Source organism: Strix uralensis, chromosome 5 (genome assembly GCF_047716275.1).
Source record: "Strix uralensis isolate ZFMK-TIS-50842 chromosome 5, bStrUra1, whole genome shotgun sequence".
Taxonomy (NCBI): domain Eukaryota; kingdom Metazoa; phylum Chordata; class Aves; order Strigiformes; family Strigidae; genus Strix; species Strix uralensis.
Window position 1 is genome coordinate 70,062,164 of NC_133976.1, and position 25,713 is coordinate 70,087,876.

Below are 25,713 nucleotides of genomic sequence, written 5' to 3' on the forward strand. Positions count from 1 at the left end.
CTGTGCAAGTTCAACAGTAAAGTAGTAGGACCTGGCACTTAATTTGCAATGTGTTTACTTGGGTTTAGAAAGTCTTTTCTATGCAAAAGTGTAACACCACAAAGCAAAGCTAAAGAAAAAAAATGTCCTAGAGGTCTGTGAATGTATGTATACCCAGTACATTCTTGTGCCTGATTTTCTAACCTAGTTACACGTACATAATACATATTTCCCTAATATCACCTTATCACAATCCTCTTCTGCTCCAGACCCTATTCCTGAGTGTGTCTTTTCAGTGGAATCATATAAACCATGAAAGTAGAACCACAAGATCACCCTCCAGCCATAAGTGTCAAGTTAATGTAAGTGGTCACGAATGAGGGCTTGCATCAGGTAGTGATGTCTAATTAAAGAAAGGAACTCATGCTTTTTAAATAAAAAATACATATACAATTAACTATAGCATTGTGAGAAAACATTAGAAACTTTATTTGAAATTTCATTTAGCCCATTCAAAAACGAAGTGAAGACCAATACCTGAGGTGTGAGGTATGATTTTGGGTGTCCAGCCTGAAATACCTCTGATTCAGTTTGCAGAGGTACTGAGAACCCAAAATGTTCCACAAGCCTCTATAAGGCACTAAGTATTTCTAAGGGTTCAGTGCACCTATCCTGAACAGGCCATGAGAAATCCCTGGCTATTTTAAGGCTTTCCTGCTTCATTGCAAGGTTGTAGCCTCTATAGCAAACATCCCAGGAACCTCACTAATTTTATTTTTTTTTTCTCCTCATGGTCTCTGAAGTCTGTGTTACCAGCCCATCCAGACCTGCAAGCTCTGGGCCCAAAGAAGATGCAAGTGGTCACTTCTGATAGACATAATGATATCCCTGGCAAGACCAGAATTAAGAGAATTGAGAACATAACATTTGCCAAGATTCCCTTTATAAATAGCCACTCGTTTTATATCAGCACAAAAGAAAGGTCAGTTGTCAGAGACTTCAGTGCAGATAGCCTCAATGAAATTAACAGCTACTCTCAGCTTGCAACTGATAAAAGCCAAAGGTAGAATCTGTTCTTAACATTTTTGTTTGGAGACGTCAGGTGACCATTTTGTCCTCTTTACAAAGAAGGACATTTAAAGTTTCTAGCTTATTTTATTCTTGTGCAGTTTACAGGACTTCCCCTACTGGTTCTGCATAATCCAAAATAGCAAACAATAAACTGGCAGTAATTCTGCTTATTTTCCTCCATCTCCCAAACTCCTCTGCTTTCAACAGATTCTCGGAATCTCTGTTCCCTACTGCCCACATTGAGAAATTAGTATCAAGATGCAGGGTGAAAAAAGAGTTTCGTAAGCACCTCTTTGGTGCTAAGAAATTAAGTTGGTTGCCAGCTTTCAGACAAGGAGAAAAGGAAAGAAGTAGTTTGTGGGAGCCAAAAATGTCAGAACAATGTGAAAAAACATGTTGCATCATATTTAGGACTTTTGCAGTTCTGTATGAGAAGAGGGAGAAAGGCAGGTGGGAGGGAAGATGGAAGGGGAAGCCATAAAATGGGGTTTCATTCTGTATTTCTCTTACTGATGTAAACAAATGACACAGATAAGATTTTTCTTTATCCTCCACTACTCTATTTTATTCTCAATCCTCACCACTGAGCGTTAGCAAAGTTACATGCTTCCTAACTAGTATCTGATAAGTTCATGTAAAAACAAGAAGAAAGATAGTTCCAAACAAAGCCCAACAATGTGGGGACAGTTTGTTAGAAAAAAAGGCCAAGTGCCTTAATTCATACGTAACAACCTAATGAACACTAGAACCTCTGCTGATGTTACCGACCCAAGTCTTCTACTCTGCTGATAAAAGGCTATTAACTGGCTTCTTCCCACATTTGGGAAACAGTGGAAGAAAAACAGAAAAAGAAAAAAAAAGGAGTGGAAACTCAAATCTACATGTTGCCACTAAGGCCTGTCTCCCACAGGAAGTAAAGCAAATGAAAACACAACAGAAATATTTTTAGAAAACCATTCTCATGTTACTGATGATGTGACCCAAGTCATGAAGAAGGACAGTTCTGAGCAAGGCCAATTTCCTGCTATTCCATCTCCATCTCTGTCTGTCTTTTGGCCTTAGGTCAGGATGTCTCCAGGGACTTTTGAACTGCATTTTATTTTGAGAAAGTCTGTTTTTCCCGGAAGAATCACAAGGGGAATGCTGAGATACAACAGAAAATCCCATCTGCCATGCAGAGATTTCTCAAAGTGCCTGGAGAGTTTAACCTTTTCTTTGCTTCTGTCAATGTCAAAGAGGAAGAGATGTATAGAAGGAAAAAAAATTGGTTTTCTAACCCATTTGTTCTTGTTTTTCTGCCAAAAGGAAAACCTTCTGCTCTGCTTCATGTATTCCCTCCTTTTAGCAGGCAGAATCCTTTTTAATAAACTTTTCACTAGAAAATTTTTACCTTCATTGAATTTCCTAATATAGCCATAAGGCAAATACTTCCTTGAAAAGAAAAATAAAAATCAAACTTTGATACAGCTTATAAAAAGACAAAAAATAGAACATTTTGACTAGGAGAGATTTTCACCTAACTGAAAAATCACTTTTATAGAGAAGCCATTAATTTCAAGGTTTGTCTTGAAATCAGGAAAGCAGCTCTTTGAAGAGTTACCAACTGTATTGTGCTGCATGCATACTGATATGCAGAGTGTGATTAAAAGCAGGTGGGTAATTGGAAATATGTTACTTTAGTAAAGGTTGAGACCTGACTTTAAAAATTAGAGAACAAAATCTGGGCTCTTGTCATTATTGGTCTCTGTGCAGATATTAGAAATAAATGTTCTTCAAGGAAGGAAAACCCCAGCAGAGCAAAAATAAGCCACTTGTCTCTACTGAGGAAGCAAGGCTATTTACATCTGCTTTCTGTACCTCATTTAGTTACTGCAACAGTGTGGGGGCAGTTCGTTAGAAAATAGGCTAAAAGCCTTAATTCACACCTATAACCAATGAACACTGGAGCCTCTGCTGATGTTGCCAACCTAAGTCTTCTACTCAGGTGCTACAACAAGGCTATTACGCAGAGGCCCGGAGATGGCCCCCTGCTCTGCTACAACATAAGCAAGCCCAATGGCTTACTTGGAACTTACCCAAAAGCATTCTCAGTAGATTTAAGTTTTGGGGCAGTGAGTTCACGTTCTCCATTCTGTGCCTTTTGTTCAGGAACTCCCTTCTTACGATCCCAGATACTTTTCATTTCCTCTTTGGGTGCTTTTCCTTTATCCTTGTCATCTTTTACCTGCTCAGCAGATACCATAAATCATAGAACAAAACCAAGAAACAAACAAACAAAAGAAGTCACAATAAGGCATCCTAAATAACAGCTGAGGAACACAGATTTTTTCGTGTTAGTGATTAACTAAAAAACTGTCTTCAAAATGTTTATGTGCTTTATGGCAGAAGTAGTCTGTAAAGATCTAAACTGTGACCAACCACCACTCTGCTATCTTGGTCTGAATTCAAGATGAGAACATCTTGAACAAAATTATCAGTCTTCTGTGAAAGTTTGTTGTGACTATGGGACTATGCTACCACTTTGCTTCACTCTGCAACTGCACCCCACCAAGGCACCCCAACCCTCTTCCCTTCCCCTGCAGCATCATTCACCTGTTGCCTATTAAATTTCTGGGTTGCAAACTCTTTGGGATTAGGCTTGTTGATACATTCTTGATACAAGGTTATAGGCACCGGCACAATAAAAATAGCGCATAACCTTCACCAACTGTCAAGTTTGCTCAACAAAGTTCACATTCTTTCTAGTGTCATAGCAGATGGATACTTCAGCATTGCAAGAATAATGGCCAAACCACAAAATTATCTTTGTGTCAGAGTAAAACTTACTCTGACAAAAAGCACAATCCTACCAGGGGCTAGTCATGGATAGTGTTATGAGACATGAATATTTAATCCTATGAAGAAGCAAATATTCTCTCTGGAAACATGAGAGCAAAAATTCCCTCTATCTTTACAAAGCTTTGTCCTATAATTCTTCATAATAATCAAGTATACTTAGTGCATGAATTTCACTCTCCCGTATTCCTTCAGAGTTATAAGCCTGAAGTATTTATCAATACCACAGATGGCCTGATCCCAGCCTGCTGAGTCATGGCTAGATGCTGATAAGAGAAGGAGGATATGGACTGATTTAAGTTCTTTATCCTCAGGTAGAATTATTCCCTTTCAGTTAGATTACCAGTCTAAATAAACTCTCAACAGCAGCAGATTAAACATTTACCTCCAAAATATTTTTTTTTCCCAGCTCTACCCTGTTGGAGGAAGATTCTAGCTGGCAAGCAAGAAACACCTTCTGTGAAAAATTCATATGAAGACCTTTAGGAAAAAAAAATACCTTTGTCCCTTGGAAGCCTGTTGCCATCCCATTTGCTAACTAGAAAGAAAAAGAACTTCCATAACAACCCGTCTGCAACACAGCTACTTTTATGGCATTCCAAGCTGCACCTTGAAATAAAAAAAAAACCCATACACACACCCATCCCCAGATCAAATCAAATTTCTATCCTTCCTCATCAAAGAACAACTTCTGGAGATGTAATATAAAGGATATTACATATTACAATATTACCAATAAAGGACAAGTTCAGAATTTTCAAAGTCACGATTCTCCTAAGGCGTTGAATTAAGCTGCTGAGTGAAGTCCCCAAGTCAGCCTCTGACTTTACCTGAGGCCAGTCTGCTTGCTCACAGAAACTGATACAACAGACAAGGCCAAGGTGACACACTACAAGTGAGTACTGCCTGGTTAAACTACTCAAGCAAATTTGCCATTGGTGAGGGATGTTGAACACAAAGGCTTTTGCTCTGTCTGGAGAGCAGACAGCAGGAGTGCAGAATTTTCCCACCCTCTCCTGCCAAGGGGCTTTAGCCATGACCTGGCAGAAGAGCCCTGACGGACAAGAGGGGAGTTCAGTTTCCATGACCGTGCATTCTTTGGCCATGATGCTGTAACTGCTAGCAAACAAGGCCATTATTACTAGCAGCCTCAAGGGATGGTTTTCTGTTTTCTAGGAGCTGGGCTGAGACAACCAGGGCTATTCACTGAGCCTAATGAATGCCATCAGACAGTAACATCTTTTGGGTGCTCCCAAATCTGGGCAAGGTTGTAGCTAGTGATCATGTTCACAGCAAAAATCTCTGCTGCCTGTTAGCAATCTCCTAACCCTTCAGTCGCAGTCAGGGTGATACTGAAACCAGCAATGTTGATGGTTGCAATATTTCACATGCCAGGATGTCTGTGTTGGGATTTTGAGAGCATAGGATTTCCTTTGCTGAGATTTTCATCAAGACCTTTCTAAGTCTCATTAAAAAGCCAATACTTCCAGCTGCCTGATGTATTGAAGTCCACTGGGGAGGGTCATATCTCTTACATCTTAATTGAAATCACTGAGAAAACTAATATTAAAACACTATAGTTCAAAAATTAATAGGTTAGGAAGTAGCATTTCAGAAGCCAGGAGGTTTTATGGTAATGTATCTGCATTTGAGAAAACCATTAATACAGCTTGGCTTCTTTATTCAAAAAGATGATAAAACAAGATATTACAGAAACATTTCACAGCTTTTGGGCCCAATCCTTATCCTACTAATTTTAATGCCAGAGATTGATTGAAGCAGAAACTATTATGTCCCATTCCAAAGGCAGGCAACAGAAGTACCCTCCCTTGTCTCAGTGCTTCCCTAAATTACAGGCTAATTCAGGTTGTGTTGAATTCAGTAAAAATTACTACACTGACTCCAGTTGGAGTAGACAGGTGGTATTACCTGAACTGAAAACAGTTCACATGCTGTCACAACTCTTGACCATCAAGTCAAGATAAAACACAACCAAAAACATGTTTAGCTAATTTCCAGCTTTATTTATTTATATTTTAACCTTTCTCTACACAGCTTCTTTCCTGTTAGGGTGTTATGCTAATATTCAAGAGTTGAGATTTCTAAATCCAGTTTGAACACCTTCAGACCACAGTGAATCAGTTACTGAAGCTAGGGCCATTTGGCAAATTTGATTCCTTATTTAGGCTCAGTTACTCGGTGACTTAAAAGCTGTGGGCATCTGGCTCTAGGGCTTCCATTTAGAGCCAACTACCATACCCAAATACCATGAGAAAAGCAACTGTTGCAGCACGTCTAGCCAAACTGGAAGCAGGAAATACCAGGAGTCTCACATCATGAGAAAGATTGTTTTTATGAACTTTCCAGGCCACTTTTAAGAACCAAAAATTGTTGAGTAGTACAGAAAAGAAGAGAAGATCGTGCTTGCTAATTTGATCAAAACCTGAACTCTGTGGGCCAGATTTTGGTCACATTAAGAAAGGACATGTGCTTGTGTTGAACAACTGCAAAAGCAAAATCTGATTATGTAGATACACTATTCCTTCAGGATCTTGTTCATGATATACTGACATCCTCTTAACTGCATATATGGTTCAGAAATAGGCCTCATTTAATTTTATGTCCTTGAAGTGGGGTGAGGAGCGGATCCTGATCTTGACTTGGTTTGGAGTCTGAGATTGTCAATTTCTCTTCACAAACCAAGAAACAACAACTGAGATTTTCAAAACTGAGCAAAACACTTTGAATGCTTAGCTTGATACACATGCAAAAGATTTACCTTTCAGTGGATGGATATTCAGCATTGCACTAAAAATGGGACTATCTAAAATTGTCTCAGCTTGAGCATCCAAAAATGGAAGCACTAAAATCGCAAGTCAGTTTTAAAAGTCTTACCGATTTCCTGGAATAATCTAGCCCTGTGGCTACAATTTAAAAGCATGATGAGAGCTCCAGTGAGAGTTGACTGAGCTCCACATAAACACAAGCAGGACGATTGTGTCTCAAGTCCTGACCCCCCAATCAATATTTGTGGTCAGTTACAGCTTCCTTTTTATATTTACTTGTAATATTCAAAGACTGTGTGAAATGGTGAATATTACAAGCCAGTTCTGTCTTATGAAGAACTCTTAATATAATCCATCCCTTATGTTTTGTGCAGGTCTTTCCTCTGCTTTTGCAATCAGATTAATTTAGAGTGATTGTTCAGTTTTTCTAGTGCACTATTCTGAAGCATTTCCATTAGGTCTCATTTAACTCTTCCCATTTCTAGAGTAACTTATTCTAGTATTGCCAATCTCTCTCCCTGCTCATTAGGAACCTTCCTTTTAACCATCTTCATCACTTCATTTACCTTTTCAATCTTACATGTACCTTACTCAAAATATGATACCTTGGATGATCAAGCCAGGCAACTGGACATAAAACCTTGTGACATGATTTGCCTTCATCACTCTCTGAAGGTGAGCTAAGCATCTAGAGCATGTTCCAAATTAATCCAACAACTAAGGACCCTGGACCGGACCCTCTACAACCCTCAATGCTCCCAAGCAGATAGACAGGCAGCAAGCTGCTTGTTACTAGATCTCTGTGCTGTGGCTTCCTTTAAGCCACACAGACCTGGCTGAACCCCAACAGGTCCAAACCCCCAAGGCCCTGACCAGTCTCGATGTCCAATTAAAATCAAGCGGTATTCTGATACCTGCTGCACTGAACTAAAAGCACGGTTCCTACACAACACTGAACATGGCTCCCTGTGTACAGCTGTAACCTGAAGAGTAAATGGTCCCCAAATCTTATTTACTTACCATACAGTAAAACACCATGGCACCAGCTCCTGTGTTTACAGTGGAAATGCAATGCAGTAAATTTTGTAGATTTTCTCTTTAAAACAAAAGAAGAATCTTGGTATGCACAGTTTGTATCATGGGGCATTGCAGTTTGGGGGAAAATCATTAGTTAAGGCAGTCAGGTGGCCAAAGGGTCTAGATGATAATTATTATTATTGTAAGAGTAGGTCTCAGTCATAGGGAAAAAATTCACAGTAAAGTGGGAGAAAATCAGGGAAGGATGATTAGTTGATACAGTCCTGAAAAACTCATCCCTAGGGTGCAAACCATCCTTGCATTATTGACCGAACTGAGTCTCCTGAAATATTTGTTCTAAGACAAACAGGACTTGGTTCTAAAGCCCCAAAAGAACAAAATACTTAAGCATTTACTTCATTTTAAGCACATAAGTAGCTTCATCCCTATTTATTTCAGCAGGATTACCCACATTCTTGAAGTGAAATACATGCTTAAGTACTTTGCTGAACAAAGCAACTTTCAGTTATAGGTCCCTTATTTATTTTCTTAACTCAAGTTTCCCTACAACATCTAAATCAATGGTTTACAAGTTACCTGATCTTTTTTGGAGATAGGTCGGAGCTTCTCATCTGGTAACTTTTCCTTTTTAGCTTCCACTTTAACCTCTTTTTCTTCCCCCTTTGTTTTTGGGTTTTTAATAACTTTTTTTAATATGAAAACATCACATCTGTTTGCACTTTTGTTTCTCCACACTGTGTTCATGTACCAATCCTGTGTGCAGCCACATCTCCATCATATGCTGCTGTGCCCACATCTCCATGTGCAGTGGTGCTCCCTCCACCCTCTCCAAATGCTCCCATTCCCCCATGTGGGCCTTTCTCCCTTGCGTGGCATCATGCTCACATGTCCCAGCAGAGAGCCCTCTCTTGTGATTGCATTTAACACACACATTCCTCACACAGTTTACGAGGTGCTTGTAATATTTTGTGCCAAGATGTGTCTGCCTCCACCTCATGTGTTACTGTGTTAGGCCAGTTTATAGCAGCTGAGAAAAAAGACAGCCAAAAAAACATGCAGAGGTCTGAACATGCAAGGTTTTCTTTGAATGATGGCGTGAGGTCAGGCATGTTGTGCACTGCATTATTGGTAAGCAGAAGGAAGGAGCTTTATTTTTAAAAGAGAGAGCAAGAGAGAGCATGAGTATTAGTCATTTCAATGTAGGAATAGATCTGTGAGGAAATTCCAATTCAATCTTTTTTTTTTTTTTTCCTTGCATTACATTTCTCACAAACCACAGGTGTCTTACTTTGGTGCAAAATGTTTACTGTACCTGTTTTCTTAGGAAAGCTGCTTGAGGTTTTTCCTCTTGTACTTTCTTCTCTTTTACCTGTTTATCTTCTATTTTCTTTTCTTCCATCTTTTGTTTTTCCTTTAATTTCTCTGCTTCTAGCTTAGCCTTTTCTTCAGCTGCCCTCTTTTCCTCTTCTGCCTTAGCCCTTGCTCTTTCCTCAGCTGCCCTCTTCTCCTCTTCTGCCTTAGCCCTTGCTCTTTCCTCAGCTGCCCTCTTCTCCTCTTCTGCTTTAGCCCTCTCTCTTTCCTCAGCTGCCCTTTTCTCCTCTTCTGCCTTAGCCCTCTCTCTTTCCTCAGCTGCCCTCTTCTCCTCCTCTGCTTTCTGTTTTTCCTCAGTTGCCTTCTTTTCTTCCTCTGCTTTTAACCTCTCCCTTTCTTCTGCCTCAAGTTTCTCCCCTTCTTCTGCTTTCTTCCTTTCTTCCTCAGCCTTTTCCTCATCCCTAAGCTCCTCTTCATTTACAGCATCAGTTATACTCTGCTCCCCTTCCAGCACAGCATTTGTATAATTCTCTGCTTTGTGTTCCTCTGCATTTATAGCTATATTTTTTGTTTCTACTACCTCTTCTTTATGTGTGGATTTTTCTGCTGTCACATCTACCTGATTTTCCTCTACAGGGACCTCCTTTGGTTTCTCCTCCTGTACCTCCTCCTTGTCTTTCTCTTCTTTTTTTTCCTCTTCTTCCCCATCTTGCCTCCAGTTGTTCCTTTGGTATGATTTGGTAACTGTTTCTGTTTCCTCAATGTCATAGCGTCCTCGGCGTGTTTCAGCCTTTTCCTCTTTTCCCGTGGTCTCATTTTCTTCCACATTGTTTACTTCTTTCCTGCTGGGTGGTGACAAGCTCCCATCTGTGATTGTGGGGTCAAATTCCTTTTGACGTTCCAGGGCTTCCTGTAGACGTTTTTGGCGTCTCTCCTCCCGTCTTGCCAGTCTCTCCAACAATGCAGCTTCGTCATCTGTTCCCCCTGTGGTTGTAGTACGCTTGGTTTCCTCTTCTGCCACACTACATAAAAGTGACAATTTTGCATTAAAAAAAAAATATCTTTCTAACAATGTATGCACTTAGCTGCTTCTAGAAAAAAAAACTTGCTGTTACATCGTTCCATGGTTTGAAAACACAACAGGTTGCATACTTCAAAATTTAACAAAATGGTTCCAGGGATTAATTTCAGCATTTCTACATGTATAGGAATTTGGTGTTTTACAATGTCAGAGCCTGGAAGGGTTCCCTTCCAGGCTAGCTCCAACAGCCGCTGAAGTCCCCAGGAGTCTTACTGACCTCAGTAGGCACTGGAATGGTCCCTGACACTTGGAGCAGCTGAAATACAAACAGCCGTGAAAAATTCATCCTCTGCCTCTGCATCCTGCAGCAGAATACTTGGAAGACTTAGTTTGCTTTAAGGCCCCCTTCAGCTTGGCCTGAGGCATACATGTCTTCTGCATGGTCTTCCCACCGGGCAAAATTTTGAAGATGCTAGATAGTTTCTGACTTCAGTGAACTTCTCTAGCAACAAGAAGCTACTCCTGTTCAGCAACAACATCCACAGATACAGTCGATAAGGGGATAGCCTTGCAATTAAGGGTTCGGTGAGGTTGTGATTGTCTGTATAGGATCAATAATCTGTTAGAAAATGGAGTGAGCACAGCATCATATTTAAGACATGCTATTCAACACCTGTAGGTATCAGGACTGGATCTCACCCTCAGACCCTGGAGGTTGACTCCTTCAAAATCCAGCTGTTTAATTCTCCTGTGTGCAGGTTTCTTCCCTCTTTCTAGCTTTTTTTTCCCCTCTATTGTGAAAAAAGATTATAATCTACAATCAGAAATGTTGCTGTTTTCCTATCTATATCCATTCTCCTTGTCTTTAATAGCATGCTACTTGTGCTCAGTATCTATTAGCTTGATACCACAATGTTTATTTCTGGTCTCTTCTATCAATTGTGTTATGGCTACTGGAAATCTGGATATATTATTTGTGACTATATGAAACTGAATAAACAATGGACAGACTGGAAGGCCAGGTCTGCCACTCAATTTGTGACAAGTGGTGTCTCACTCCGTAAGTTTTCTGCTGTTTATAGCTGTATGACCCTGACAATGCCAGATGAGGGCTGAGGTCTAGCGCTCACACCCAGCACCTTGCAAACAGTTTCAGCTGCAACTTGAGGACTGGGTGCCCACCAATCCCATGTGCCTTGGCCCCTTGACACCATGGCCCCTATAAGCAGAACAAAAGATGTGGAGGTTTGTGAGGCCAGACACAATCATGCCTGTGACAATCTGACAGCAGGATGCATCAGAGGTATTTCCCTCCATGAGTCCCAGCTGAGTTACCCTATAGAGAACCCTGAGGATACCCTAGGACGGGGTCATGAGCTCAAGCCCAGCTTCAGTGATGCTGCCACCCCACTGTGTAGACACAGCCAGTGGTGTTCCTCACAGTGTTAGATCTTCTTCAGGGCAAGGATGGCCAAACCTGGTGTTTAAAACTTAAATAGCAAACCAGACCTCTTCATGATACTTCTCTACTCTGAACAAAAATTACTGTTGTCTTGTCAGGAAACAACATCAGACATTTACCTGTTCTGGGCATTAACTTCTGATTTCTCCATTACTTCTCCTGATAGATCTCCTTCTTCCTTTTGCCGCAGCCTCTCCTGTCGAGCCCGTCGGCGACGCTCTCTGGCAGCCTCTTCCTCATCGTCATCGTTTCTTTGGTAGGACAGCCTGCAACAGAGCATTAGGGATAGGAAAACAAAGGGGCTATAGTGTATAGGACACTGTGACTGAAAAATTACAAAAAGCAGTTGACCAGAGCACAGTAAGCATGGCTGCAGTGTCTGCTCCATATGCTGTTTAGAAAATATGCTGTGAAGTTGAGATGCATAGTTTCAAAGCCTGGTTTTCTTTTTCAGAAATGAACTTGACAAAATAGTCACAGTGAAGGCAGCAGCCACACCACACTGTCAGTTTGCTCCTAGAAAATACCAACACCATAAAAGCCCAGCTCTGTAGCTGAGCAAACATCCTGCTAGACTGCACCATGATCCTACCAGAATGCACACAGCAGTATTTGAGCAGACTATTGCTGAAGCCCGCATAACTGAAATTGAACTTAGCCAAGCAGCTTTTCATCAGCCTCCTTTAAATATCACACACTGAAAATGGTGACAGTATTCTAAAGCTGAAAGACTGGAAAGCAGGGAGACACAAGTATGACAACCACTCTCAATGGTCAGGTTCTGAGTGCCAAACATCTGACACCTACAAAATTTTTGCGATCCGGAGCCCTGGCAGGCTAAGTCATACAGGATCGCTGCTGTGATGAAAGCCTATGGCTGAGAACCCATTGTGTTCATCTAACCCAACAGATGATTACATTTAGTTTCATCCTACTTGAAAAGGAAAGCAAGACATTACAATCCTAATAATCCTGTGGTCCATTCAAATCTTTGCTGAGGTGCATTATTACTGTGTGAGATAAAGTGAAAGGCCTGCATTCCTCTTATTTTTTGTGCAGGGAAAGTGAAACAGAAACCTAACACGTGCCAGACCCAGCCAAGACATTCATTTACTTTGCTTCCAGCAGTGATCTGATACATAATGGTTAAGAAGTCACCCTTCCTTATGTAGTCACACATTTAAGTTAGCTGTACAGCCACGCACATAGAGAATAAAAGAGCTCTGCACCGAGTAAAAAAAGCACAGTTTAAGCTTGCATTTCAAGGAATACTTTAACATTAAAAGCAACTAAAACATTTTGATTTAGTCATGAATTAGACTCTCTGGGTCCAAAGCCTCTCCCATCACCTTGTTCTGGTACTACTTTTCTCCTTTGCTGAAAGAAGGGTGAAAGTACAGGCTCAGTGGAGATCCAAGCATCCCAATTTTGCTTTAAAAATTAAAAATGGAAGTTAAAAACCCAACATGGCTAAGCCACTTGACAGATCTAGAACAGCATTTTCATCCTCAGTGCACTGAAGGATTTGATTTGCTACTTTCATGCCTCACTTCAAGAGCTTGCAACCTTTTCTTTGTGGAAACAGCTCCTTCTCAAAGAGGATTATAACCATGGGCAGCACAGCTATGAAGGATCACAGTAGAGAGAAGTGGAAGAAAGGAAGGAGACAAATTAAAAGCACTAGAGGTGATGCAGAGAAAGCAAGGAAAAACACTACTTGTCATTTGTAAGCAATTTAAAGGGAGATCAACATTTCATTTAGGTCTAGAACAGAAAGCACACGAAGACAATATTAAATCAATGAGGTCTTTAATTTGCAGAAGAAGAGACTCTCTCTGGAATAAAACTACATTATCAAACTGACCACAGAAAGCCCACCTGTTAGTAAGATGTTCTGGCTGCAAGCAGCCTATGATCTTTTCAGCTCTGAATTCCAAACATAAGGGCACAGGAGAGGGCACACTGCTCTTAGCCTATGACAGCTGGATAATGGCCACGACTGAGTCAATTCCCAGTGTCTATGCCTCAGGATTTGTCTTTGCAGTGAGACCACATGAGGATGAAGTAGTTTATCCTGCTCTCTGTGCCCACACAGAACACTCCTACACAGCAAGAACAACCACTTTAAAAAGCCTCTTTAAAATGCCTTCCTAAAACCACCAGTTGCTCAGAAAACTAAAAAAGGAAAGAAAAAAATACCCTAAGCAAAAAACTCCCACAAAATGTACCCATTAAATAAGTCAAATGAAAACAGATACATATTTCCAGTCCTTGGACACTTATCACATAGATCATCTGTTAAGAAAGCTGACAATCTCTCTCAATATCCTTTTAAGTACATCCACTGCCTCACTGCATATCACAGCAATTTCCTACAGTGAGCAAGTACACCAGATATGGGCTCCACCCATAAGGATCACCTTAAGTATTCAATTCTGTTCACCAGCATGGATGCACGACACATTCGCAATAATCTGGAAACAGTCATATCAACAACAAACAGCAATATTTTATATATCTGTATCATATTTTCTTTACAATTATGTTAACACTACTTCCCAGATTGTACTTCTACAAGCTGTTTTGCTTGCCTCAGAAATACAAGCTTTGCTGGAGTGGACCTGACTGGCCACCACAGACTGAGAGTAGAGTAGGCTGAAAACACAGGTTCAGGTTGGCTATGTTAATTAACAGGCTAATGACCACACTGTGAGCAAATTGACAGCAGGATGATTTATGAAATGATTCAACATAGTCACCTAACTGCCACTGACTTTCCATAAGAAATTTGGTCATAGGAAACATCACAGAATCACAGAATCATCTAGGTTGGAAAAGACCTTGAAGATCATCCAGTCCAACCATTAACCTAACACTGACAGATCCCAACTACACCATATCCCTCAGCGCTATGTCGACTCTACTCTTAAACACCTCCAGGGATGGGGACTCCACCACCTCCCTGGGCAGCCCATTCCAATGCCTAACAACCCGTTCTGTAAAGAAATACTTGTTAATATCTAGTCTAAACCTTCCCTGGCACAACTTGAGGCCATTCCCTCTTGTCCTATCGCTTATTACTTGGTTAAAGAGACTCATCCCCAGCTCTCTGCAACCTCCTTTCAGGTAGTTGTAGAGGGTGATGAGGTCTCCCCTCAGCCTCCTCTTCTCCAGACTAAACAACCCCAGTTCCCTCAGCCGCTCCTCGTACGACATGTGCTCCAGACCCTGCACCAGCTTCGTTGCCCTTCTTTGGACACGCTCGAGTAATTCAATGTCCTTTTTGTTGTAAGGGGTAAGATGATGCAAGTTAGACAAATGCCATTTCTGCCCATGAAAAATACACTCTTCTGACTAGTGTTCATCTCCCCATTCACTCAATCCTCATGCACTGAGTTCATTCCCACTAACTCAGCTAGCACATTACTCTCTTTTCCTTAGTTAGCTAAGTAGTTTCCTCCTCCTCTGTTGCCTAGGGTGTCAAACTAATTTCACCCAGAAAGTAAACCACAGGCAGACACATGAATTCACGCACCCTCCACTGGGAGTGTGGGAAGACTGTCCCTCACCTTCCCACTGTTACACCTCTCCCTAGCTACCCATCATAAGCAAAATCAATCTGGGAGTTCTTCAGAGCTTATCTTCCACTTGCCTACATCTTTTGACATTCTTTAGACCACAAGTAAACAAGTAATAAAAGGTATGACTCCAAGATTTCAGCTCTGTATATCAGACAGATGGAAATCCAATGATCCACACTGGTCTGTGTTGTTTCTCCACCCTTGGAGAACAGCCTTGTTGCCCAGCATGCATACACACCCCACAAGTAAATTAAACTAACCTTATATCCATTTGTCACCTTCTGCATAACTGTTCAAAATCTTTGCAGGCAAGTCTCTCTCTGCAGTTAGCTGTTCCAGCTATCTCAGGCAATGAAAGCACAGCACAGCATGATCACCAAGAGGTATGCCAAGCCTTCTGATACGTGACACCTCTTATTAAATATTCAGATGAAAAGATGATTACTTGGAAACCGTCCTACACCTTGCTACCAAAGATAACACACTCTTGGTCTAAATGTCAACTAAAATAAAAAAATGAAAAAAAAAAATAGCAGAGTGTTAGCTGCTTCTCCTGTTACCTTCTCTATGTTTCTGACATGAGAAAAGTGTAACCTCTGTGTGTTATTGATAAGTTATTCTAGGAAAGCATAAGTGCTGAGTCTATCATACTTCCCATGCAGCACAAATCAAGTACAGGAGACTGAGCATCTCAACTATGTGAGAGGACATTTCCCCACCACACTAGGTACGGATAACAAGTAACAACAGATGCTCTGCCCTGTTGAGCAGGTAGGACAGATTTATATCTCCAGGACTGAAATCCCAAACCTGACGAAGTCAACAACAAATCTCCTGATTATTTGAGTAAGTCTAAAATGTTACCCTCAGACTGAATGGAGGGACTCTACAGCCTAGAGTGGAAAATAATTCTGCTGGATTGGGAATATAGGTGATGAGGCCATCTGCCTCAGAACTTCTTCAGAGAGATTCAGCACCCTCTCTATTTTACATCAAGCACTGAATTTAAATGAAGTTATAACTCAGTAAGAAACTTGGTAATAGCTAGAGTGATTATGGGGCTGAAACCATTTCATACAATCCAGCGTCAACTGGTTCCCACTTGAAACCACAAATCAGTTCAAACATTATCTAAGGCACTTTGGTTTTAGAGTTTCTTGCCCAATAGTAATACATTATTATTACTGTCTGAATTATGACAGCACTGAAATTTCCTGATCAAGCTCAGGGGCTTTCTACAATAAGCATTTTATAAAGATAGGGGAAGATCTGGTCCCTGTTCTAAACAGTGTGTATTCTGATTAAAGACAAAATTATTTGTAGCACTATCTGTCCTAGATGAGTTGTAAACTACATTTTTCACAGGGGTAGAAAAAAACTCAATACCTAATTTAAGCTGGATCACACTATTCCATTTCAGAGGAGGCAGGGAGAAGGCGACTTGTGGATCTAAGCTTTGACTCTACCCCTCAAGGGTGTCAGAAATACGTGAAAAATTTCCAAACAGAACAAAAGCCTTTAAGACTAGATTTTTAACTTAAACAGGCAGCCCAGATTTGTCTCTTCTTTCCTACATGATTCACTCAAATGCCAGTCTGTCTTCCTTTTCTCTTGCTTGCAAAAACACATTCATAGCACCACCCTCCCAACATGTACCTCAATTAGATGTAACTGTACCTATTCAGCATGCTCTTTCCCTCACAACTTTATCTCAAAGCCTTTACATCTATTACAGATTGTTTTTCTCCGTGGTCCACACCAGAAAATGAGATCATTCATCCTGTATCAAACTGCTGCACCTCCATTTGCAGCGTAACCTACTTCCAAGACCTTCACCCTTCATTACCTAACACCACAGCAGTTGAAGTGACATCTGTTGACTTATGTATCTCCAAATTGATGGCAGATGGAGGATGTCAGTAAAACACCCTTGATGACAAATTTCACCACCAGACTCAGTCTACAGAAGATGCATTTGTTGGCCTTCTGCACTCTTAGAAAGCCTTTCTATTTACCCAGGCTCTTCCTGAAAGGATGGGTGGGGTGAGGATGGACTCTTATGATACCCACTGGGGAGTGCTCTTTGTGTCACTGCTGATATTCAGTCCTGTTTTATTTATGATTGCATATGTTTGTAATTTTTTTATTATTCATTTAATTTGTGTTATGATAGGCACACTTCAAAATGTGGATATAAACAACTGACCGATCTTCACCTCAAAAAAATGTAACAAATGCACATGCTTCCAGAGGATTATGCCTCTGACAAGCTTTGCGTGTCAAATGCCAGCTGTATTTCATTCAAGTCATATCTAAAACTGTGGTGAATGGTGGGGGGCAATTGTGGGGAACACTGTTTCTTCTAATCATTCCTCCATAATTCAATGAGAGCTGCCAGCATTCTGCTCAGACCTGCTCAAGAAGATTCATTTTTATGAGGGAACGAGCAGAATTTCAATCCAAAATGCTCATGTTTCAAAAAGATGTAGTGAGTGAAAACAGGGGATTATGCTGGAGACATGCAGACATGCCACCACAGTTCTCAATCCAATGTTGTGCATGAATGCTGTTATTAACACCAATATTTTTCACATATTGCTCAATTTGACATGCACTCTTTTTTTCACATTGAATTTAGGAGAGACAAGTGAATAAAATTAACCAACAGTTGGAAACTAAACCCAGACAAATTAAAACTGGAAATGAAGCACATGTTTTTAACAGTGAGGGTGATTAAATATACAAGAAATGATGGAACATCCATCTCTTGCATCTCCGCATTAAGATGGACGCATTTCTGGAAGTTATACTACAGTAAAATACCAGTTCTTGGGCTCCTTATAGACACAATTTGGTGAAATTCCATTATCTCTTAGGTATGGTGGATTATACAGTGGCATCTGCTGGACGTACACACTACAGTCTTCCATTTACAGAAGGTTCATGTCTTCTGCTCATAATTTATCGGTCTCACAAATATTTTTACTCTTTTCACCCACACATTCTCCAGAGCTACACAGCCTATACTCCTGAGTGGGCAAATTACCCAGATATCCACATAGTTCTCAGGGAAAAATAAAGAGACTGACACACCTTTCAGTGTATTTTCTTCTCATTCAGATAATTTTTATACTGTGTGTTTCTAATATCCTTTCTTATTTTTCATAGCTCCAAGGAGTTCAAGGATTATTATTTTTCTGCTGGGTAACCACCTATTCAATGGGTTAGCAGAAGAACATTCTTTCTGTCAGATCTGGCACCCTTAATTTCCTACCATACCTTTAGAAGCCTTTCTCCTAATTTAAGCCTTGATCTAAAATACCTAAAAGATAAAACAATGTGCATTTTAACAAGTAATTTTTTGTTTCAGCTGAGGAAAATCTTTACATTATTTATATTGGTTAAGAATCTGGCTCTGAGATTGTTATTTTGTTTCCATGAGAGAACAGTTAAGTATGGGAAAGAAAAGGTCTTCTGAGAGGTCCAGCTTGTGTACATTCTGGTTTTCTTTTATGTGATTTCTTTCCTTTTCATGTTTTTGACATTTAAGTTTTTTCACAGGTAAGGAAAGAGTAGGTACACGCATCCCTTTGACAGTTTGATTCTGAAAAACTAAGGTGCAAGCGATCCACATCGAAGAATGAAGTATTGTCCTGTTTCAGCCAGGATAGGGTTAAGTTTCCCCAGCAGTGGGGGGGAGCTCTAGCCAGGTTATTCGATACCATGCTGACATCACCTCCTGGTGCCCAAGCGCGGGAAAGAGCAGGGAAAGAGCAGGGACGGCCTTTGTGCGGTTCGGTCCCCTCACTGCTGTATCCGTACGGTATATCTCTTGTTCTGTTCATTGTTATTGTTGTTGTTCGGTTTGTTGCTGTTACACTGTTGTATTAAACCTCTCCTTATCTCAGCCCCAGGATTTGTATTTCACTCCCTGAGGGGCAGCGGCAGCGTGGTCTCGGGTCCCGGCAGGGCCTAAACCACCACAAGTATAAAAAGTGATATGCAAGCCAATAGCCACAAGGAAAATGACTCCATACGGACAACAAAAATACTTGGTGACTACCAAGTAATTCATGCCAAAAGTAGTCAGGGATTTTATTTCATTGATGAAGATGGCACTACAGCCTCTAGGCCAGATCCTGGCTTCCCCAATTACTGTTTTCTGTTGAAAATGTAAGTTTCAGTTGTGTAGACGCCCAGGATTTCCAATAGCTTGTCTCATTTTTTGCAGTTTTCTGCTCGTAACAACACTGTTGCTTTGGTTTTAGATCAAGCCCTAAAATCTGGACCTCGTAAGTTAGAGCCAGTCTGTAATATCACTGCATCATTCTGCACAAAGGCAGAATGACTCATGCACACGCCTACTCTTCTTCTTTCCTCATGGCTGAAAACTGATGATCTGTTTCATAATATGAAATGCAAGCAGATTCTCCAACCACATTCAAATGACTGGTAAATCGCTTCTCAGCATAAATTGCATGCAGGGCCGCTAACATGAAGGGTAAAAACCTTCAGCTACTGAAACAATGTCAAATTTGCTTTTGACATACATTATATTGAGATAAAAGTGCTTGTTGGAAATGTCCCAGAGAAAAGCATGTAATTCCCTCAGTATGTGAAGCCTGTAATGCTCTACAGTTTTACTTCATCCACAACAGACCTGACATTGACCTGTCAGTGAGCAGTATGGTATATTTAACCTGGTTTAATTTAGAAGTTTCGCATAAAAAGAAAAAAAAAAAGTAACTGAGCAGAATACAATGATAGGCCAAGTGCCTTCTAGCTGATAACTATTACTTTTTTACTGCTTTCCTTGAAGCTTAGTGCAATTCACCCAGAAATCTGTTTCCCTGGCAGATGACAAACATGCAAAAAAGTCTACAAAACAAACTTACATTTTCAAACTTTAAAAAGTGGAAGAAAAACCCAGTCACTGTGCATACCACTGTGGTTGATGTGGTATTTGTTGACTCTGTAGCAAATTGCTTTCTACTTGCTGCCACCACCTCATTTCTAGTGCTTTATTGCATATAAAATCCAAAATAATTTATGCCACAGCCATACCCAGTAATATTTCAGGCATATGACTTGAGAATAATGGGCATTTTGCCTAGCTGAGGCATAAGTAAAGACTTACAGGATTTACCCCAGAATATAAAATCCACAATTGCTACAAAGCCAAATCAGAAATTTTCTTTCTTGTGGTTTTGGGTCCCTGTATTTAATATGGCTTTCAAGGCACTTTCATACCTCAAATTGCTAGCTTACTGAATGTATACAAAGTTAAGATCTAACTGCTTCTCTTTTATATTTCATTGTGAATAAAATTCCAGCTGACATGACTGAAAGATTTACTCAAGACAGAAGGAATTAAAAATCAAGTCAGACATGAGTATTTTTAACTTAAAAAAGCTCCCCTGCATATTGATAATAGTGGTCTTCCTAGAAAATACGCAAAAGATTTGAGGAATGAAACCTACATTTTCTTACAGACACCTTAGGCAAACTGATGTCTCCAATGTGTCATGCTCAAGCTACAAAGTTCTGTATTTCCCCCAAACATCTTTTTAACTCATACAAAATTCATGTCATCATCTATGGTATCTATCAGAGATGTTTAAATGAAGGCAAGGGAGGGAAGGAAGACATGAGGAGGACTTGCGTTATTCAGCCATTTTCTCATCCTGCATAGTCATGCCATTGAACTATGACACTGAGGCAGGGACAGACACTCCATCAGACAGCACGTAGGGAATCTGGAGCAAAAGCACACAAGGAACTCTGCAGCCTTATGGGGAGGAACCTGAACAAGAGCACAGGACCATTTTTCATGTCCCAACAGCAGTTTTTTCTCTATATATATATTATATGCTTACATATATAAAATAGAAATATTTTATCAGCAATGAATATGAGAAACAGTTCCTCTTTCTATTTAAAAATAAAAAACTCACATCACATGCAAGATGATTTTTCCACCAGAGGCTGGAGTGGAAATTGTGTTGTCATTAGGAAGTGGAGTTTTTCCTTTTATTCAAGCACAATAGTTATAATTCATTTCAAGAGGATTCTGAATGACTATTGTTCAGTTTCCCTATACCTATAGCAATGGTCTGGTTTTGCCAAGTTTTCTGATGTAACCACCTTCCTTTAAATGCAGGAGTGTGCTATTATTGAACATAGCTGTATTCCTCCAGCTTGGACTCCCAAAACGCAACTCAAAGTTACAGATTAAGCAGAACAGGGTCTTAGCCCTGTACCTGGAGGATACACACTGAGAGGGGTAAAAAATAAAGAGGGGGTAAAATACAACAGAATCAGATTTTTTGTTAGACCAGTGTAAGTACCTTCCAGCTGAATTGTACTTTTGGGTTTCTTATACTTGGGATGAGGGTGCAATAGGAACTTCAACATTTTTTATGCCAAGCTTTTTAGAGCATCCCAGTGTTTCTTCCTAACTGTTCAATTCTGAGGGCAGCAACAGCAAAAAGCAAACATTCCAGACAAGCCTTGCTACTATAAGCACCACCTCAGCTAGGTGAGCTAAAACCAGAATTACAGAACGTGGTGCTGAGCATACAGACTGCCTCCACCCTAGCATAGCTACAGCAGTGACAGAAACAAGGGATATTTTAGCAACATTTTGCTACAGAGGCAAAGGCAAAAAGACTGGATGGAAGGAGAATTGGCTTTCACTCTTCCCTGCTCAGTGTCTAGTTTAGACCTGTAACTGCAGCAGGTAATGTTTTCTGAAGAAAAAAAAGTTTCAACTTTTTAAAAAAAGATTATTTCTGGTGTTATTTTTTTATTCCAAAACAGTATGCCGCATCCTCCCAAATCAGCAAAGAACAAAGCTAAGATTTCAGGAAAGCAAAAACTGAGTTATTATAAATTATGTATGTATCGCTGACCTGGAAACCTGGCCTTCAATTTCATCTGCTTCTCTACTTTCACCCTGTTTACCTGCTTTGAAGACTTGTTTAATGCAGCACACTAGGAAAAAAAGAGCCTCTTAACAAATCAATGCTTGCATTTCATTCCCTCCACAAAGATTAATAGGATTGCTGCATTTTAAGAGCACTATATTTTAAAAGTGCAGGACCATGAGGATAGGTCTCATACATAGGAAGCTTCTTTAGTTTCAACCTGTACTTGCTCCGCTGAATATCATATAAGGACAAACACTTCACTCATTAACATCCAAACCAATCTCAGTCACACACTCTAATCCTCCATCACCATGCCCAATCTACTCACAATCAACTTCCAGCACATATCTATACACCATCTACCCTGCCAAAACAAGATGTGACATTTGCAATGAAACATGTCTTTGGTTTTCAAATATGACAAATCTCCTCTATGAGCAGAATCCCCTTTTGCAGTCATGCTTTTTCTTCACTTGCCTCCCAGATTTTGCAGGGTGTAATGAGGAACCAGGGGCCAGGACTCTACAGTGGGTGAATCCTGAAAGGAAGAAAGTTCACGACGTCACATTGATTGGTATCAGGGACAATACCCACTAATAGTGCTGGACACATCCTGAAAAAGAGTTATTTCATCTATCACTGAAATGCAGCCACGCCTAGGGTGGATCAGCATGTAGGCTACAGCTATGGCTCTATAACTGAAACATCAGTCTGATTTAGGACTGACACTGAAATTGATTATGGATTTGAACAAGACTGGGACAGAGAACCAGCGGGGCAGGAAGGAAGACAGTGGAAGCAGGGATCAAACAGGGACCAGGACTGTAGGAAAGGGCCTGGAATGAGATGTCTTCCTGGACTGAGGATGGGGAGAGAGGAGGGACAGACAGCAGCAATGGATGAGAAGCCTCCATCCCTGCAGGGCACGACATGGAGAATGGAGAAGGGTTGATGGAGAAATACTGGGAGGACAGGGAGGAGGGAAAGAGACCTGCCAGGAAGCAGCAAGGACAACAAAATCACCAGGACTGGGTATGTGGCTCTGCTGTCAACATCCAGTATTGAGGCAGGTTCACACACTTGTCCAGGGCCTGTAAAGCCAAAACCTACCATGGCTGACAGAATGAAAATTGCAAGATACTGGGTTGTGATTACCCAGACTACACATCCTTCAGTAACTCCTTTGGCCTTGCCTAAAATGGTACGTGATCTGAAATGCCTGTTCTGGTCAGAACCCACTATTTTTATTGCTCAATTCATCAAAAAGTATGGGTGTTAGCATTAGCCCCGGCTCTGTGAAGTGTCAAAACCCCTCTGCATTTCCCAGGGGATTAGAAATTATAACTAAATGGCTATTGCTTAGAGCCAGACAGGTCCCTGAAGATGTCTGCTGGCGCTTTCAGAAATACAGTAAAGATTGTGCCGCACAAACAAAGTACAAGGCATGTGTTTGCACACATGGAGCCTGGAAAAATAATTTTACCAGATAATCATTCAGATAATCACAGAATAATCTTTTTTTCATTCACTATTCCCAACAAAATATGCAAGAAGAGGACACAGCCTTAACATACCGCAGCAGACTAAATATTGAAATAAATGCTGCCAACAGGAAGGCAGCTGAAATGTAAGAGCAGAATACGCACCAAAACAGAGTGGACTGTGAAGCCTTATGCTAACAGAAATAAACCACTTTAGGGGGGATACGGCATTACAAATACATTCAGTGCTACACATATAGTGAACGGGGAAAAGAATTAATGAAAATCAGATGTCTCAAAGTTTTCTAGTACCGATTCCCCATGCACACAACTCACGGATGCTGTGCAGGTGCGGATCTGGTTTCAAGGGAAATTCATGGCTGTTCACTTTTAACATGGATGAGCATTTGTCTCTTTCTCAGGTGTTTAAGAAACCTACTGTCAACAGCCAAGGTGATTAGGAAATATTTTCAGCGAGACAGCAGAGAAATTATGAATGCAGATCCTGTCATTTGCTAACAGGATTAGGGGCAGATACATTCCACGCGTCTCTCCGAAAGCTATTCCCAACGTATCTTTCACCTTCATGAAAGGTAAAAAACCCTTCTGTACAGATATGCAAGGTCACGTACAGCACTTATGTTACAATGATTTGCAGACATTGTATAACAGCACTGTGCAATTTAAACAGCTGGAAGTTTGAAATGCAGCCATTGCAACTACACCCGCATAAACACAGTGAAACACCCTGGCTTTATCCTTTCAATTAGTTTTCCCTTAGATGTGCATGTTCCCCCTACACTGCTCCACTGTGATCCTTATTCCAGAAGTTACTCATAAGAAACTACCAAACAACTCAGTCACTGTAAACTATTTGAGAAAGTCTGTGGAAAGCTGAGTTCATGAAAGCTGATCAGTCACACTAAAAATACAAATCTAAAAGCCAATGTTCTTTAAAAAGCGTAAAAAACTTTTCACAGAAACCTAGCATCCAACAAAAACCTCTCGCATTTTGAAGATTCACTAACAAATTATCTACGAGTTATTCACAGAAAATACCCAGATAAAAACTAGGAAATAGAAGAAAACAATTTGCTTGCCCTAGAAGTCCCCATGGTCTGTGGACTTCCAATGGGACATACATATGCAGCTGTTAGAGGCATAAGGCTCCTAACACAGAAAAACTGCCCTGTGGAGTTACTGCACCAGAGTAAGGGGCTTTTCTGCAATATACAGCATGTTTCCAAATCACAGCAATTATTATGGTGCATGGGGTTTTTTGGGGGTTGTGGGGGCTTTTTTCATTTCATTTTGGAATAGCAGTTCCACATAGGGAACCAGTCTGTAATACCTGTTGCAAAACGCTTTACACTGTAGCATCCTCACACAGATGAGATCTGCATGGACACTGAGCGGTCGTGCCAGTTGTAAGTTCACAGCAAGTTACTGATCAGGTCCTGTTGGTTCTTCGGCAAATCTTCCACCATCAAACAGCCATCCTCTGTCCTAACTGGTCAGCCTTCCCCCAGCCCCTTTTGTGCTTCAAGTTCATCAGATACAAACCCTTGCCTCAAGCTTTCAGTCCTTGTTCCACCTGCAGCCTGTTCAACAAGCAACATACATTCGCTCTCCTCCCGCATTGGCACCGGGGTTGCAGGAGAGGGTGAGCAGCGCTAACCTGGGCTGGACCTGTGAGCTCTGGGTTGCTTCCAGATAGTGATGAGTGTGCCCTTGTTGGAGAGCACAGCATTGCTTTGTGTTGTGATTGTCCTTGCCTCTGCACACAACTAAAGCACTGGTCCACAAAGCATCTGTTTGATGCCACACAACATACACTTTCTTTTAGTTGCATTTCATCATACTGCTAAAAGAAATGGCAGGTGAGTCCAGGGCAGCAAAGGCAAAGAAGCAAACCAGATGGGACTATATAAGAGAGGAGTATGACCAACAGTAGAAGGAAAGTGAGAGGAGGTGGGCAACAAGGTGGGGAGGATAATGAAGGGCTGCTGTGGTAAGAAAGTGATACGGCTAATGGGAACTGACTGCAAGTGCAGGCAAAAGAGAGGCTAATTCCAAGTGTAAGAAGAGACAAGAGATGATAAGTTTCCATCACCGAGAAGCGAAAACTTTTTACAGATTCAACTGACATTTTTAAAGAAGATAATTGAAAAATTCATCATTAGATGCACACACACAAATGTTTAAGCCAACGCTTCTGG

At 40.8% G+C, this 25,713-nt stretch overlaps 1 protein-coding gene across 7 annotated transcripts in view; it reads right to left on the minus strand.

Moving 5' to 3' along the window:
* Positions 1–25,713, minus strand: part of CALD1 (caldesmon 1) — a 197,080-nt gene that overhangs the window by 20,106 nt on the left and 151,261 nt on the right. For 5 of the 7 annotated variants that reach the window (XM_074871537.1, XM_074871533.1, XM_074871534.1 and 2 more), the window contains 4 exons: positions 11,623–11,769; positions 9,022–10,042; positions 8,286–8,369; positions 3,126–3,274 (listed from right to left, as the gene is read on the minus strand). In XM_074871537.1, the coding sequence (XP_074727638.1) occupies positions 3,126–3,274; positions 8,286–8,369; positions 9,022–10,042; positions 11,623–11,769 (1,401 nt within the window). The remainder of the gene's footprint in view (positions 1–3,125; positions 3,275–8,285; positions 8,370–9,021; positions 10,043–11,622; positions 11,770–25,713) is intronic. The other 2 variants (XM_074871540.1, XM_074871539.1) reach the window with 1 other exon arrangement.